This window comes from Misgurnus anguillicaudatus, chromosome 18 (genome assembly GCF_027580225.2).
Source record: "Misgurnus anguillicaudatus chromosome 18, ASM2758022v2, whole genome shotgun sequence".
Taxonomy (NCBI): Eukaryota; Metazoa; Chordata; class Actinopteri; order Cypriniformes; family Cobitidae; genus Misgurnus; species Misgurnus anguillicaudatus.
The window spans coordinates 31,817,743-31,836,159 of record NC_073354.2 but is presented as its reverse complement, the minus strand read 5'-3'; the positions used below and the strand labels follow the sequence as shown (position 1 = coordinate 31,836,159).

At 38.6% G+C, this 18,417-nt stretch overlaps 1 protein-coding gene across 2 annotated transcripts in view; it reads right to left on the bottom strand.

Annotated features, from left to right (window-relative positions):
- Positions 1–18,417, bottom strand: part of fam184ab (family with sequence similarity 184 member Ab) — a 172,382-nt gene that overhangs the window by 98,851 nt on the left and 55,114 nt on the right. For both annotated transcript variants that reach the window (XM_055187037.2, XM_055187038.2), the window contains 3 exons: positions 12,719–12,854; positions 8,784–8,965; positions 3,635–3,820 (listed from right to left, as the gene is read on the bottom strand). In XM_055187037.2, the coding sequence (XP_055043012.2) occupies positions 3,635–3,820; positions 8,784–8,965; positions 12,719–12,854 (504 nt within the window). The remainder of the gene's footprint in view (positions 1–3,634; positions 3,821–8,783; positions 8,966–12,718; positions 12,855–18,417) is intronic.

Sequence of the window (18,417 nt, the reverse complement as noted above, 5' to 3'; positions counted from 1 at the left end):
CATACTACCTTTAACATAATACCAATTGAGACACTAGATAGATTGATACGACAGATAGACAGATCGATAGATATGGTACATACAGTAGATACTGTAGATAGACAGATACAATAGATAGACTGATAGGTAGATAGACAGACAAACAGACGCACACAGATACGAAAGATAGACTGATAGATAGATAGACTAATACTTAGATAGATAGACAGATACAACAGACGGACTGACGGACGGACAGACATACAGACAGCCACACAGACAGATATATAGATAATTACAGATATGATAAATACGATAGATAGACAAACAGACAGACAGACAGATAGATAGATACGATAGACCGATAGATAGATAGACTGATAGACAGACAGACAGACAGACAGACAGACAGATAGATAGATAGATAAATAGATAGATAAATAGATAGATATAGAGACAGATAGACAGATAGACAGATAGATAGATAGATAGATAGATAGATAGATAGATAGATAGATAGATAGATAGATAGATAGATAGATAGATAGACCGGTGGATAGATAGACCGGTGGATAGATAGATAGATAGACCGGTGGATAGACCGATAGATAGACCGATAGATAGACCGATAGATAGACCGATAGATAGACCGATAGACCGATAGACAGACAGACAGACAGACAGACAGACAGACAGACAGACAGACAGACAGACAGACAGACAGACAGACCGATAGAACGACAGACCGACAGACCGATAGATAGATAGATAGATAGATAGATAGATAGATAGATAGATAGATAGATAGATAGATAGATAGATAGATAGATAGATAGATAGATAGATAGATAGATAGATAGATAGACCGATGGATAGACCGATAGATAGACCGATGGATAGACCAATAGATAGACCGATAGACAGACAGACAGACAGATAGATAGATAGATAGATAGATAGATAGATAGACCGATAGATAGACCGATAGATAGACAGATAGATACGTAGACTGATAGATAGACCGATAGACAGATAGACAGACAGACAGATACGATAAACCGATAGATAGACCGATGGATAGACCGATAGACAGATATATAGATAGACCGATGGATAGATAGATAGACCGATGGATAGACCGATAGACAGACAGACAGACAGACAGACAGATACGTAGACCGATAGACAGACCGATAGACAGACCGATAGATAGACCGATAGATAGACAGATAGATACGTAGACCGATAGATAGACTGATAGACCGATAGTTAGACCGATAGATAGATAGATAGATAGATAGACAGACAGACAGACAGACAGACAGACAGACAGACAGACAGACGGACAGACATATATGATGGACAAATAGACATACAGAAAGACAGATAAAGATACGATAGATAGACATATAAACAGATAGCTAGATAGATAGATAGATAGATAGATAGATAGATAGATAGATAGATAGATACATGTAGATAGACATATAGATAGACAGACAGACAGACAGACATATATGATGGACAGACAGACAGACAAAGAGATAGATAGAGATACGATAGACAGACAGCTACAACGGACGCACGGATGGACAGATAGACATACAGAAAGACAGATAGAGATACGATAGATAAACAGATATAGATAGATAAACAGATATAGATAGATAGATAGATAGATAGATAGATAGATAGATAGATAGATAGATAGATAGATAGATAGATAGATAGATAGATAGATAGATAGATAGATAGATAGATAGATAGATAGATAGATAGATATTTTAGACAGATACAACTGACTGACAGACAGACAGACAGACAGACAGACAGAGAGACAGATGTACTGATAAATAGATAGACAGATATGATGGACGGACGAACATACAGACAGACAGACAGAGAGATAGATAGAAATACAATAGATTGACAGATACGACGGACGGACAGACAGATGGACAGATAGATACAGACAGACAGACGGACAGACAGGCACGACATTGGCAAATTCTGAGGCGTCTTTTTGCATTGATGCGTATTCAAAAGCATGTGACTAAAAGAGAAGTTCAGACAGCCAGATGGACAGACAGATATAACAAACTCTGAGGAGGAAAGCATTTTAATTCACTGTTGCTCATCCACATTTTGCCGACGATCTGTTGTGTATGCATGATTTATAATAACTAAAAGATTAAGTGCTCATCATGTGTCGGTCTGATGGCAGCTGTCTGTTTTGGGAGACAGATTGTGTTCTGACTGAGTCAATCCAGTGCAGATTTGTGTGCTTTCATTTCATATGCTATCAGCTCGCCAAATCAAAACAGATGCTTTAGTCACGGCAGTTGTCAATTTTGCCGCCATCTCCACTGAAAAGCGAAATAACAGTTATGTTCTCATGTTGTGTCACTGGGTTACAAGCAGGCCCACACAGAATCGGTGCCCTTAGGACTCCTTAGGTTAAATTCTGCAGATTATGATATTCACAAAAATATGCACATTCCCTGCCCTTTGTGTTAATACATATTTTGGCTAATTTAATAAGGCGTCTAGTTACCAATAAAATGTTTGTTTTTTTATTTTACAAGTTCTTTTTTTGCTTGATATTGGTAACAAGAATTATGAAAATTCTATGGTCTTTGATACATACCGTTACCATGATATAAAATGAATCATATGGTGACATAGCATTTTGGTCATGACGTTACTTTCTGAACAGGCATTAAATGCCTTCTAAACAGCTCTTAAAGGGAAACTACACTTTTTTTGAAAATATTCTCATTTTCCAGCTCCCCTAAAGTTAAACATCTGAGTTTTACAGTTTTGTAATCCATTCAGCCGATCTCTTGGTCTGGTGGTGCCACTTTTAGCATAGCTTAGCATAATCCATTAAATCTGATTAGACCATTAGCATCATGCTAAAAAATAACCAAATAGTTTCTGTATTTTTCCCATTTAAAACTTTACTCTTCTGTAGTTACATCGTGTACAAAGACCAACGAAAAATTAAAAGTTGCGATTTTCTAGGCAGATATGGCAAGGAACTATACTCTCATTCTGGCGTAATAATCAAGGACTTTGCTGCCGTACCATGGCTGCAGTGGGTGCAATGATATTACCCAGTGCCAGAAAATAGTCCCCTTAGTAACTTTCAATAGCATGGGGACTATTTTCGGGCACTGTGTATTATCATTTAAATAGGAAAAATATCAAAACTCTTTGGTTATTTTATAGCGCGATGCTAATGGTCTAATCAGATTTAATGGATTATGCTAAGCTATGCTAAAAGTGGTAGCGCCAGACTCGGAGATCGACTGAACGGATTCCAAAACTGTAAAAATCAAATATTTAACTCTAGGGGAGCTGGAAAATGAGTATATTTTCAAAAAAGTAGAGTGTCCCTTTAAGGTCCAATTTTACACGGCTCCACATTTGTCCAAATTATGTTCAGTACAGATTGTTCTCTTTCATTCATCATCAGCCCTCATAGTTACTTTTCGTTCTTTTTCAGGGTGGCACTTTATGACTTTTTGAATAGACAACACAATACTTTTTAGACTGAACATTAAGCGCACTTATCCTGATATATCATCAGGAAAGCAATGTGAGTGGGCACATGCTGACAGCATGCGTGTGTGTGATGAGAGAGTTCACTTACGGTCAGCAGTCGGTTCTTCTCTTTCTCTGTGAAGCTCTGGACGTTCTCCAAAGCCGCCCGGTGTTTCCGAGTGAGCTCTTCCAGAGCCCGGCTGTGGTTGTCCTTAAAGTGAGCCGTTTCCTCTTCATATTTGGCACGGAGGTTCATCAGCTCTTTGTCGTAGATTTGCTTTTCCTCTCGAAGGGACTGTAGGGAAACATAAATCTATTTAGAGGAATATAAATAACATTGTGCCATGACTACATGGGGGTTTTAAAATGGATACAACTTGTAAAATAGGATTTATTTTCAGCTTCCTATCAGTCTATCAAGAAAATGTATGAGAACTGAGAAATCATCAATAATATCAGTTTTGTGATATTCACATTTACACAGAATACAAACTGCTAAAAAGGCTACAAAACAGGCACTTTTGCTGCTCTCAAATGCTGTGAATCATGTAGTCAAAACCACCTAAAACAAGATCAAGTCAAACCAAGACTTTGATGGGTGGGGACCAAGGCCAGCAAAAGACCAAGGCAGGGTGACACATAGTCAAGAAAATTACTAAAATGTAAGCCACGTAATATTAAATATTTGTTGATTGATCATTTGTATAAAATCGCATGGGTATATTAGTAGCAATAGCCAAAAATCAGGGTTCCCACACCTTAGTTAACTTTAAATTCAAGGACCTTTCAGGACTTTCCAGGTCCAATACCCTTAAATTCAAGGACTAAATGTGGTGACACATTTGAAGTGAGAGCAAGGTTACATCGTGTTACCTTTTAAGATACATTGTCACAGTTCCCTTTCGAGGGAACTCGCGCTGCGTCGCTGCGGTAACACTTTGGGGACGCCTCCAGGGGTAAGTGCGTCTGAATGTGTATATCAAATTCAACCAATGGTGAGGCTTAACGGCAAAGATAGGGTGACGCAGGAGGCAGGAAGTATATCGCTATCTGAAAGTTTGCCAAAGACGGCTTTACAGGGACGCAGGAAGTATGGCAAGGGAGACACAGCGTCTCGTTCCCTTCTCAGGGAACAACAGTTAAATATGTAATGCGAGACGTTTTAATGTGTCAAACACAACTATGCAAAAAAGCATTTTGGTATGAATCAACATTTGCATACAGACGATATAAGCATTTAAAGCGAACCGTTTAGCACGTGTGCTTAAAAAGTCTAGAATTTTTATGATATTATCCTACACTACACAGGGAATAATATGGAAAACGTCTTGCATAAAATAGATTCAAGCACTTTCAATGACCTGTATCTATGTATGTATATTTTCAAAAACTTCCCAGGGCTTTAATTTTTTTCCCCAGATTCACAAACTTTCAAGGATTTCAAAGACCCGTAGGAACCCTGAAAAATATATCATTATCTTTTTATGCCAAAAATCATTGGGATATTAAGTAAAGATCATGTTCCATGAAGATAATTTGTAAATTTCTTACCGTAAATTTATCAAAACTTCATTGATCATTAGTAATATGTGTTGCTAAGGACTTCGTTTAAAGATTTTCAAATTTTTTGCACCCTCAGATCCCAGATTTACATCACATCAATGGAAAGTTTATTTATTCAGCTTTCAGATGATGTATAAATCTCAATTTCAGAAAATTGACCCTTATGACAGGCGTTCTGGTCCAGGGTAACAAGTCTGTATAACGTGCAATCGTGCTTATATTCGTGAGAACACCTCCTTTACTATTGTGATATTGCTTTTATATTGCTATTATATCTGATATTATATTATAAACAAGAAGATCTCATGCAAGAACTTTTTTGCAATCATATGTTGGATTTTGTGAGCATTTGTGTTCATTTTTTTTTAGGTTCAACTGTTGACAATATCTGTCTGCTTCCGACTCGGCACAACAGTAATAGAAGAAATCAAATTAGCAGTTATTGATTGCATTTGAAGCAGGAAGTTTTACATCCGATCACTTTAAATCAGACAATGCACTGGCAATTTAGTCTTGAAATGAAATCCTGAGTTCTCTCAGTCTAAGACAAAAACAAGACCCCCCCCCCCCCAAAAAAGGGTCTTTAGACCGATTTCAAGACTTAAAGGCAGAGTGCACAATGTTTGAAAGCCAGGCAAGATGACGGTTAGAAGACTGCTGATTGGCTACAAGTCTGTTTTGGTAGTCGGCCCGACTCCCTTTTCCAAAGCATTTTTTTTTTTAGAAAACGTGCACTCCGCCTTTAAGTCTTAAGTAGTACAGCACTTGCAATGAATCCAATCTATGTGGATAACATTAGAAACAGAAAGAGACACCTTCAGTCCCACTTGGACAAATTGTATCACATCAAGACTGCAAAGCAGACGCCTGCAAGTTCTCATTATAAGACCTGCATGAGCATCTGTAATGTAGATCACTATACAATGCTTCTTGTCTCTATTTGTTGAGCGTTGCCATAGTAACATCGAACTCAAGGTTACGTTGCTAACAAACGTCTTCGCTGTGCTGTGGGTGAAAGACAAGCAGAGAGAAAGCTTAATGTGATACTTCTTTAAATTAAGTTATCTGGAAATTTCAGGGCGCAGCAACAGAGTCAAAACACAGCCAATCCCAAACTCCTCACAAAAAACACTACACTTAAAGGGATAGTTACATAGAATACATTTTCAGTTATTTTAGAAAATGTCCTAGATCTTTCAGTTGGTAAAATGAAAGGATATGGGGGCCACCTCCTTTAACTCTTTCCCCGCCATTGACGAGTTATCTCGTCAATCTGCAATACCGCTATTACTCTGCAACTTATAAAACCCGGAAGTATTGCCCTAGGGCAAACAGCTGTATGTCCGTGTACGTTTTAAAGATCGCTCTGCGTCTGATCTCTATCAAAAGTCCTTCACAAAAATGGAATTATCTCAGCTTTTTGCTCAAAATTTGGTGTTTTTGATGAAACCTACACATATTTGAGAGGTGATAAAAACAGAACACATGAAGGTAGGATGAAACGGATTTTTTTTGAAAGCAGAGGGTTTGTTCTTTTAATTCATATATGGTATGTATATATATTTGCTAAAAAGGAGCATTTTCTGGAAGGCATTAAACTTTTGTGAAAATCATGAAAAATGCTGGCAGTGAAAGAGTTAAGTCCAAAAAATGTGCATCCATCCTTTACAAAAGTAATTCAAACAGCTCCAGGGGGATAAACAAAGGCCTTCTGAGGGTAATCCGTGTGGTTTTGTTGTAGAAAATCCATATTTAAAACTTTATAAACTAAATTAACTAGCTTCCGGTAATGCTGCCATCTTAAGCCCGGGATACACTGCACGATTATTGGCTGTCCCAGACGAAAGATTGCCATTGTGAAACAATCGTCGCGATATCTGTGATCGTGGCTCTTCATCGGTGGTCCTATGCCATGCAGTGAGTGAGGTTCAAAGACGGCCGTTTTCCCGGTCTTGCGTCCAAAGATAGCCTACGATAGTTTTCTGACAGTGTCAGAAATTCGGCATGATCAACGCACAGTGTATTTGCTGCTACGATCTGCGTACTGGTATTTGTTTACCACAAGCGCATGCTGTTGATGTCGCGCTAACGTATGACGCACCCGCCAAAGCTTACGTGTCATCATGGGTTTAAAGGGACACTCCATTTTTTGGTAAATATACAAATTTTTCATCTCCCCTTAAATCCATTCAGCTGATCTCTGGGTCTGGTGGTACCACTTTTAGCATAGCTTAGCACAATCCATTGAATCTGATTAGACCATTAGCATCGCACAAAAAATAAACCGAAGAGTTTGAATATTTTTCTTATTTTAAAACGTGACTCTTCTGTAGTTACACCGTGTACTAAGATACAAAAACGCCATAATGAGAGTATAGTTACTAGCCATATCTTCATAGAAAATCGCAACTTTAAATTTTCTGTTGGTCTTAGTAAACGATGTAACTATAGAAGAGTCAAGTTTTAAATTTGTTTTTTTTTTTTGCGCGATGCTAATGGTCTAATCAGATTCAACGGATTATGCTAAGCTATGCTAAAAGTGGTACCACCAGACCCGGAGATCAGCTGAATGGATTCCAAAAAGGTACAATTAAATGGTTAACTCCAGGGGAGCTGGAAAATGAGACTATTTTCAAAAAAAGTGGAGTGTCCCTTTAAAGCAACACTATGTAGTTTTTTTTACCTTTTAATAATGTCTCTAAAATTATTTCAGTGAATGAACAACTTTTAACTGGACAAATTGTACTGTTGCTGCAACCTGAGGAACCTCCTAGCTGCTACAAGCACACTCTGAAAGTGGCGGTGGAGGGTAGATTACATAGCCCGCCCCTCCCCCTGCCTCCAGAAGAGTGTCTGATACCAGGCACTGTTGCGCTTTTCAACCACATGGGGGAGCTGTAAGTCATTTTTACATGGAAACTACATAGTGTTGCTTTAATTCCCTTGGTACCGTGCCTGTATGAGATAATACTGTGGTTACTCACTACACCACGCTATAACAAATATATTTTATTTCTTTTTACAAAAAGTTTGCAAAAGCCTGTTTCTAAAACTGCTGAAGGGGGATATTTTGGTAGCGAAACCATCCAACATTTCCTGTTCATTGGGGACTCTTGAGATATTAATAATAAAACAAAACCTAAATATGACAGGACAGCAAACAAGCCTGCTGCAGTAGATTGTATGAAAACACCATGTCAGATAAATAGCAATGGAATCCCAATAAAAAAATTAATGCAGGGCTGAGAAATAAAATTTCTATTCAGAGCAAGCAAATGTCCACAAGAGTCATATTTTCTGAGCTGTCATGCATCCTTTGATGAAGATGGTGGGTCTTTTGAATTAAACATGGGAGGGTTGCATTTAGTTTTGATAATAGCCAGTCGAATAGCCAGTGTATAACACAATAGATGTGCTTGTATAAGCTTTAAGCATAAGCTAATGATGTCTCAGAGGAATTTATGTGAAATGTATGTTTCTGCAAAAGATTGATGTTTGAGTTATTAAACTGTTGTTGCTTTGCTTGCATACTCTTTTTTTATACACACGCCAACCATGCTTTAAGATCTCATGCGGCAAAATGTACTGTATATTCTGTAGGTCCATATCAACACTTGTTTTCTTTTGCCTCTGTTGCAGGTGCACATTCCATGCAGGCCTAAACTGATCACTGTTTGGTAAAATTTGATTCCTACCTTCTCCAGGGAGGCGATCTGTTGTCTCTGCCTCTCGTCCAGCGTCTGACATTTATTTTGCAACGCCCCTCTTTCATCCTCCAGACGTAAAACCTTGTCCTTCAGACGAGACTTCTCCGATTCCAGATCTCGAATGACGGCCTCGTGGGTCATCTGCGTGGCCTGCAGGCTTCCGATTTGACCTAAACAACAGACACAGTAGCATTAGATGGAAATCCAGTTATGGGCCATTTGATAGAAATACCATGAGTTACCAGAGGGTTGATGGTTTGAATCCCATCTATTGCATGTTGGAACAATACCAAACAAGACCCAGACAGAGTCAATGATCCTTTCTAAAGGGCCGTTCACATTATAACAATAACTATAACGTTAACTATATTAGCTTCCACACAACCGGACGATAACAATAACTTTATGTTAATTCGCTCACATGAACAGAACTCGCGCAAACAACTTATCTTCAATGGCATTAACTAATACAGTATATTTCCTATAATAAAAACTTTTGCAACTGTTTACATGTCACTGAATATATAAATATGCTGTTCTTGGTGCAACATTACGTAGTCAATTTCACAGCAACTGCTTCAGCGCTGGATACCTGAGGTAATTTTATGTTATGGACTTCAGCAATGAGCTGCTCCACCATGTCATCTGTCATTTTAAATGAACGTGCACTTGAAGTTCAAATAGATTTGATTAGCTGTCAATGGTTTATCGTAAAAAAAAAAAAATGTTCAGAAACCAACAATACCGTTTATCGTGTGAACTCCGCTATTCTCTTTAATATAAAACAATTTTAAAAACTACATTTTTATAGTCATACTTGTCGTTATAATGTGAACGGCACTTAACTGTCAATACTGTGAACTTAAAAAGAATAGCCATAGTTTTTATGTTTTTTCTTGATTGTTGACATTCTAATGCTGCGTTCACACCAAACGGAAACGCGTGATTTCAAGGTTAAGTCGAATTGACGGCAAAGTTCACATTTTTCAACTCTGGCATCAGACGCGAATTCGTGTTATTCGCGCCAGATGCGCGAATGAGGCGAATTCACGTTTACACCCATCTGGAGTTCTCACGGCGCGAATTAGGGGTTTAGCGCGGTAGACGTGAATTCGCCTCAATCGCGCGTCCAGTTCGCCCGTCTGGCGCGAATTCGCGTCTGACGCCAGAGTTGAAAAATGTGAACTGTGTCTTCAATTTGCGTCGCGTTAACCAATCAGGAGCCTGCTTGCTGCTGTGGCGGCAGGCCCGCCCAGAATCACTCCTTGCCCCTCCCACAAGAAGCGGATTTCGCTCTAGACGCGCAAATGCTTTCAAAATGTTCAAGTGGCAAACTAGACACGGTAGATGTGAATTTGACGCTCCATTCGCATTTGGTGTGAACCCAGCATAAAGGGTGTTTCACATTTCGTGTCTAAAAATGCGACCGCACCGTTTTTCTCCTTTTTCCGGCGCTTTTTTTGACGTGGCATTCTGAAAAGTATTTTCAACTCGCAGCAGCACCTACGCGCATGAAAAAAGTAGCGCCTGCCCTGCGTCACATTTTGAGCGCGCTTGCCACACATCCACATTTAAAATAAAGCATCTGCGTGCGCAAAAGACGCGAAATCTGAACCGCCCCTAACATGGTTAAGTTGGCTTAATGGTTGTTACATCCGGTTTAATTGTGTGTATTGCTCTGTCCTACTTTGTAGTGCTGTATAGCCAATAGACAAAAGTTAACTTTAAGTTGAGTTTTAACACTGGGTGTTTTTCAGTATCAAGGATGAAAATCTAGTATAAAGTGATGTGAAATATTGAAATATGATCAGGAATCTGCACAAAGTGTCAATTTTGACCTTTATTTTGTATTTGAACTGTGGCTTGGATGCAGTGTGCGTCAAAAATAAACCTATCTTTAGCGAAGCGGTGCGGAGAATGCTTCTGAAAAGTGCTTTAACACAGCTGTTATAAACATAAGCATTCTCTAAAGTGGCTGCGATCAGCTCTGTGCCGGAGCCGTAATGCGACGGGGTAAAATGACTTGGATTATAAAAATGCTTAAATTAAATAAAACCTTTTTAACTTTATGTTTAACATTTACGGATTTGGCAGACACTTTGTACAGAGCAATTAAAAAAAAACAGGGAACTGTGTTTGGCATTTAGGTGTCCCAGGCTCAGCTGGGTTCTGCCTCCCCCAGGGAACATTCCAGAATCTGGGTGATGAGTGTAGTTAGAACACACATCTGCTGTTGCCAGGATACCAGGAGGAGATCTGTCACTCCTAAACTTGTCGGTCAACACGAATGGTTGCTGAAACTAGAACCAGCTAATTTAATGTGTGAAGCTGCTTAACCTTTACCTAACAGCGTTGGGTGAGGGTAACTGGATTTTTATTTCTACAGATCACTTTAATAGCCAATCAGAAAAAAGCAGCTTTGACATTCTGCTCTAATTAGCCTTCTGTTTGTGTTCCACTGAAGAACAAAAATCACACGTGTTTCAAAAGACACTGAACTGATTTGCATTTTTTGGTTAAGTATTTCTTTACATTTCAAGCCGTGTTGCTATGATAACAAATGCTGTGCAGGTTGATGCAGTGCATGCAGGTCAGCCCCGCCGCTCCCATAACGCGCATCACGCGCTGTGCGTAGGGCACCAGGTGCTGATAGGGCACCAAAAATAAGCCCTAATGAAAAAAAATTATAATGCTGATAGAATTTCATTAGCCTATAGAAATATTATCAGGCAATTTTATATCCATGTATATGTTACAAAAAAAGGGAAAACGAGATAATTTAATTGCTCAAGTATAGAAAGTATGCCCCCCAGCCTTTGATGGTCCGTGCCGGTTGATCGCGCGGGCGCCTGACGAAGTTTGACAGAGGCCGTTTCTCAATCCAAAGGCTGCTGCCTCCAGAGGTCGCATTTCTAGGCTGGATACATCATCAAAACTTTCTTATTTCGTAATATAAACGCTTATTAAGTTGACTATTATTCTTAGTTAATCGTAAATGGTTGTAATATGCTTATGACTTGATAATGTAATGTTCAGTTAACTGAAGTAAACCAGGCTTGATGACGTGTGCAGCCTGCATGTGCGGCCTCGCGCAGGCTGCGGCCTTCGGATTGAGAAACGGCCAGACAGTAGGCAACTTTTAAAAATGGCCCCGAAAAGACAGCAGGAGTCAGGATCGGAAAAAAGAAAAAACTGCGGGATGATGCGCGTGCATCACATGCAGGTAAGTCCATCATGTTTAATCAATCCTAATAAGGGAAATGTGCATATGGGCTGCAGCTGCTGCTAATCGGAATGCCCCTCGAACGCGCCTCGAACTTGCTGTGCTGACATCAATGTTAGCAAACTATGTTGTTATAATTTATAACTTTAGTGCAAGTTAAATTGAGATTTTACTGTAAAACATTACCTATGCATATGCATTTTACAAATAACTGACGCCAGCTGTTACTTTCTTTACTACGTTTCTTTAGATATTGAACAGTATTTTATTTTGTGGTTTATTTTGACGTGACGGTGGTTAATACTTTCTCAGTAAAAGTTAACGTTAGCAGTCAGTGCACATGGTAGGCTAACAATTCCTGACTGTTAAATATATATAATTATTCAATTTAAGTTAATTTTTTTTCTATTTTGCTATTCTATAAAAGTTTGCACGTTCAAATTAGTGTGTGTTGGCTAAAACTGTGAAGATTTTACTTTCTGCTTTTAAGTTATATGTTTGTAAAAAGTTAAACTGGCAAAAACAAAAGTTTTTTTTCCTCAGGGTTGGGGTGGGGGGCATTATAAAGGAATTATGCTTAGGGCACCAAAATGGCTAGCAGCGGCACTGATGCAGGTAATGGATTGGTTAGTTATAAAAATGTTCAAGTAAGAGGTGTTGGAATAAACTGAGGTTATGGGAAGGTTTGCAGATATCTTACTGGCTTTCAGGAGGATCTCAGTGGCCTGCTGTTGAACTCGGTCTCTGGATGCCTCCAGCTCACACTCGGCCTCCCTCTGTCTGATCTCCACGATCTCCGTGTTCTTGGTGACCTCCTCTAATTGTTTATGCAGCTCCTGCACACACACACACACACACAAACACAAACACGCAGTGTTTAGTGAGAACATTTTATAGACTTTTATTGTATTCATTAGGGATGCTCCGATCGATCGGCCGCCGATCGTGATCGGCCGATAACGGCATTAAATGACGCGATCGGCACTCGCTAAATTTGCCGATCTCAAGAGCCGATCTTTTTGTTTACTTTTGTCATCATAGCGTTCCTGATGCGGCTGCAATTAGAGACCATTTTAAACAGTGCGAGCATTTTGTAACCCGTTGCTCATGTGTGACGTGCAGATTTGGATTTCCCTCTCTGCCTTTACAGAGATATGCGTATTTTCTATGAGGATGCGCGCCGGTCCTCAGCGCGATGCGTCTTCACATCCCTATCAAACAGCATATACAACACATATCTATCGCGGACAATTGCGTCCTCATGACGAAAGTTTATTACTTGCATTCGTTTTTAAAGTTATGAAGGTTTAAACTTCCATTTTCCTCACAGCTGCTCTTGTTTGCGGACACCCGCCGCAAGCATACACAGCAGCCTGTCATCAGTGCACGTGAAGAGAATGATCTCTCCCACGTCTTAAAGCTACAGTATCCTAATTCATCTCTCAATAAAATTACTCTCTGCTCATCAATGAAAAACTGTTGTACTTCGTACGAATGCGTGTATATTTAATTCATACAGTAAAGGTTGTGAATTGTTTTATTTTAATTACTTTTAACAGACATAAACCTTTTTAAAGGCATATTACATTTCTCTTTGCAAAAAGAAATATTTGTTGTGCTTATTTATTTGATTCTCTATTAAAACAATAATATACCTAATTTATAGTTAGTTTCATTTTTACAAATGGTGCAAACTCTGCTAGATTATAGATAAAAGATTCCCATTCCACTGCCATTCTGTGATGGGCAGTGATCGGCGATCGTCAGATCATGATCTTGGTTATCGGTAATCGGTGATTGGCCCCAAAAATGCTGATCGGAGCATCTCTAGTATTCATACTAGGCTGACGTTATTTCTATTCTCTAACCCCATCGTTAAACTAAATGCTTACACAAACCTGTTTACTAGAATGATTTAGATTTTATAGGCCATACTTGATTTGTGTGGTGTTATAGAGCAGTGGTTCCCAAACTTTTTTATTTCGTGACCCACTTAATCTATCTCAGGACCCACCAAAATATTTTATAGAAATATGTAGAAATACATTTAAACAAATACAAAAATAAATGTATTCTCTTTTAAAAAGAGGGTAATTAAAATTTTCAACATTATGCATGCTGTTTGTGAGCGGCGAACGCCTAGCGGTTTTTGTCGCCTGCTGCAAGCAAGCATTTTTGAAGGAGCGCTGACAGCGGAAAAGCGCCATTCGCGTCTTTCCCTTGTCAAAACAAATGAGGGGAGGGGCGAGCCTTCCATTGTGGTGACGGAAGTTTACAGTTGTTAGCGACTTTCCACACCCCATTTAAATAAAAGCAACTATGTTAATCTCCAATTTATTCGTACTGTACTGTTAATGTCCTTTTGTTTGTGTTATGTTTTCGTTGTACTGTCTCATTGTCTTGCTCTAAAAAAAGCAACAAATCTAGTGACTTTTTTGGCGTTTGATTGACAGGACAGCTGTGTCGGTAGTTGCCTAGCAATATAAAAAGCGCGCGGCACTGCTTTTTTTTTAAGTGACGAAAAAAGGCAGTGGGCGCGCCTTAAAACACGTTTGGTGTGACTGGCCCCTTAATTGTCATTATTAGGACAATTAGGACTATTTTTGTGTCATTCACTACAACAACAAAGTGACATTGCATGACCCCACTTGATCCCACTGTGCGACCCACTAGTGGGTCCCTCCCCAGTTTGAAATCCCCTATAATAGACGGACACACGTGCGGTGACACGATTACGTGTCTGAGCGGAATTTTACATCCGGTCTCTGTTTGTTTAATGTTCTGACTAGTGTCTAAACTGAACTTTAAAACAAATTCCTCGTCGAAAATAACAAATGTTTTGGTTTGCATACATTATATATAAGACACATTTTACACAGTAACTGAGTTAGCTCAGTATCGTTTTTTATACGCTTTAGCCATGATTTGAACGAAGGTAATCTACTTGTTGTGTATTTTGCTTGTTATCAGAAATAAACTACTCTAAAAGGACTTTGTTGTTATTGATTCTTTTCGGAGTTTACCGGAAGTTTTGTGTGTTCCACAAAAGCCGTTTGTTTATATTGTTACCAGTGTTGGGAAAGTTCACTTTCTACATGAACTAGTTCAGTTCACAGTTCACAAATTTTAAAATGAACTAGTTCAGTTCATAGTTCATATTTCCAAATTTTGAACTAGTTCACAGTTCCAAAAATGAACTAATTTATAGTTCTTTTTCCCCATATTATTATTATTTTTTTTAAATATTGCCATTATAGCCCATATAGAACCACAGACAGCAATTATTTTATCAGTTTTAACACAAGATTTCATCTTGATATCCAACTTTAAATCCCTATCCAACCAGGGTTTACGAGCATTGACTGTCTTTTAATTTTTGTATTTGCTTGCACATACCTTGAAAGGCTAGCGCTAGCCGGTGCTTCAAGGGGGTTTTCCGGGCGAGAAGCGATGCGAGGCGTTGCGTGTATGACAACTCGCAGGTATTGCACACCGCACCTGCACGTTAAATAGCGTGAGCTTAGTCAAAGTCTATTTCAAGATCCAGAATATGCGTAAGCAGCCTTTGTTAATCGTTAACGATTTAGGACAAATATGATGTTATTTAATATTAAACTATGCGCGTGGCGCGGCAGGGATTTGGATAGCAGCGTCCAGTCAGTGTTGTTTGATGACGTATGCAGCCTGGTGGCAGTGTTACCAGATTGGGTGTTTTTTCCGCTACACATTAAGGTCTGTTTACAGTGTGTTTTAGACGGGTTTTCGCCTGGAAGACTCTATAGAAATCTGGCACCCTACTGAATGACGTTAAAGTGAGGGAACGTGCCGTTCACAAGCCCCAGAATGAACGAGTTTACCTTGCGTTCATCAGCAAGTAATACAGTACGTTCAGTTCACGTTCGCCCAAAATATGAACTAGTTCATGAACTTTCGTTCAATGAACTCGTTCAGGCACAACACTGATTGTTACTGCCGAAACCGTCTATAGAGTGCTGTCTTACTATATTTCACCATTGTGTGGCCTCTTAGTGTCTAACTTTCTCCATGTCACTTTTTCTATTTTTACCACTCACTGTCGTCTCTATTCTCAGTTTCATGCTCATTAATTGTGCATGTATGCATCATCTTTCTCTCTCTCTCTCTCTCTCTCTCTCTCTCTCTCTCTCTCTCTCTCTCTCTCTCTCTATTTCCTGGATTACTTTATTAATGAACTGTTCACTGTTGCTGTCACAAATTCTCCGTTCAGTCTTTCCTCACTTAAAAGGACTTCTATTGCTTGCTCAGTTAACTTCATCATGAGCTAATGCTTAAGAAGAGATCCCAAAACCAGGCAGAGGATTTCACTTTCCCATTATGACTTCCCAGTTTTCCAGTTAACCATGCATGGCAAGTGAGGTGTGATAAAGTTTAACCAGGGACCCAGAACAGTGTGGTTTGGCATCTGCATTGTTTATCTACATTGTTGGCGTCTCTGTCTGTCTGTCTTTCTATCCATCTATCTATATATCTATCCATCTATCTATATATATATATATATATATCCATTAGTGATGCACCGATGTATCGGCCGCCGATATTTATCGGCCGATATTTGATGAATTTGAAACCATCTGCATATCGATAATAGCACGAAAAAGGCCGATATCGATTGTAGGGATGGGCACGGATATTCGAATATTCGATCGGCAATAATAATTCGAATTTGAAAAATGCTATTCGAATGTTTGTTTGTTTTTAATGTGCCACCAAAGGGTTTCGACTTATTTAATGCTTTTTCACTTCATCTATACTCTTTCACAGACTTAAATGTAAGATATACATGAACATTAATTCGTATATATTTCTGATTGTTTGGCAATGCAGATTGCAGACGAATTTAAGTTTTTTTTGTTTTATCTCCGGGTTTGGCCGCGCCGCGCCATATTTGGCAACTGGCTCAGTGAGGGCTCACGTGTTATTAAACGTGCTTCGCCGCCGCCTGCATCAACACATCATGAGAGATTTTTAAGCTTTCTGTTATAAAGTCTACTTTATTTTGTTAATAACGAGACAGACACGGAGAACGAAATAAAACGGCTCTTTCAAAAATGAACCGGATAACTGCACATGGCTGTCAAAGCTCCGTCTTTGTGAAATCTTGTTAAATTAAGCTAACGTTAGTAACTTTGCACAGTCAACCATAATCTATCGAGCCAGCTTACGTTATTTGTAAAATAATGTTAAATACAGATATTCAATCTTGTTCAATCCGTCTGTTGTTTTTATCGGATAACCATCATCACGTGCAACACGAGGAAGAGTTTTCTCCGCAGCACCCGCATTATTGTATCTAGTCAGAAGAACGGGCTTTCACCGAAGCAGGTAGGGTAAAGATGGTTTCTTTATTCACAAATACATGTCAAACTAAACTGAGAAGATATTTATATGTTGACTGAGCAGTCGGTTATGTAGATGCGTTTTTTCGTTTGCTCCGGGCTCTTATTTGTTTGTTTAAGGGTTTAAATGATGATAGCCTACTTTGTCAAGTCCTCAAACTTTAAACTTCGCAAGTCCTCAAACTTCGCTTAGATTTGGGGTTAATGTATAATATTTGGTATAATATAATGTATGTAAGATCCAACAGTAATGAATTCATACTAACGACCAACTTGAAACTAAGGGTTTGACTGACTCAGACTTCGCTCCGCATGGGGTTTTAACGCCTTTTTTTCTGTAGGATATTTTTAAGAAGAATTTAAAATATATATATACAATTTACAATGTTTTCAACTTAAAAATACATACATACATATAGATACAGTATATAAGTTTAGCTTGTTGTGGATATTTCCTAATTATAAGCCTTCTGTGAAATTATGACAAAATGAAAAATACAAAAGACGCATGTCTTAATTAATATAATTTAAATAAACGAATATTCGAATATTCGTTCTTTATGAGCTTAAATATTCGAATAGTAAATTACTGGAAAATGCCCATCCCTAATCGATTGTTTTTTAATTAACCACATAAAGGCAATGAGTTGCATGTCTGTTGTTCATTTAAAATGATTTAATGTTCTGGTGTGCACTATACTTAAGCACCGACAGAAAACCTTTGTTGAGCTGGCTCAAATGTCTTGGACAATAAAAGAAACAGACTGCACTTTAGTGGGGGAAAAGAAGTCCAACTTTTTTTGAAGTAGCAATAGCACTGGCATTATTTATGTTTATTAAAGAAATCCATTATATAAAAAAGGAGTTAATGATGTTAATAAAAGAAATGCTGAATAGCAAAAACCACCTTTGAAGGTTGTCCTGTTGGCTTATTATATTTGTTTTAGCTTAATTTGTGCCTTTCTTATTATGTTGGTCAATTGAATGTTAATTAGATCAAATCCATGTTCAGTAAAAATAATTT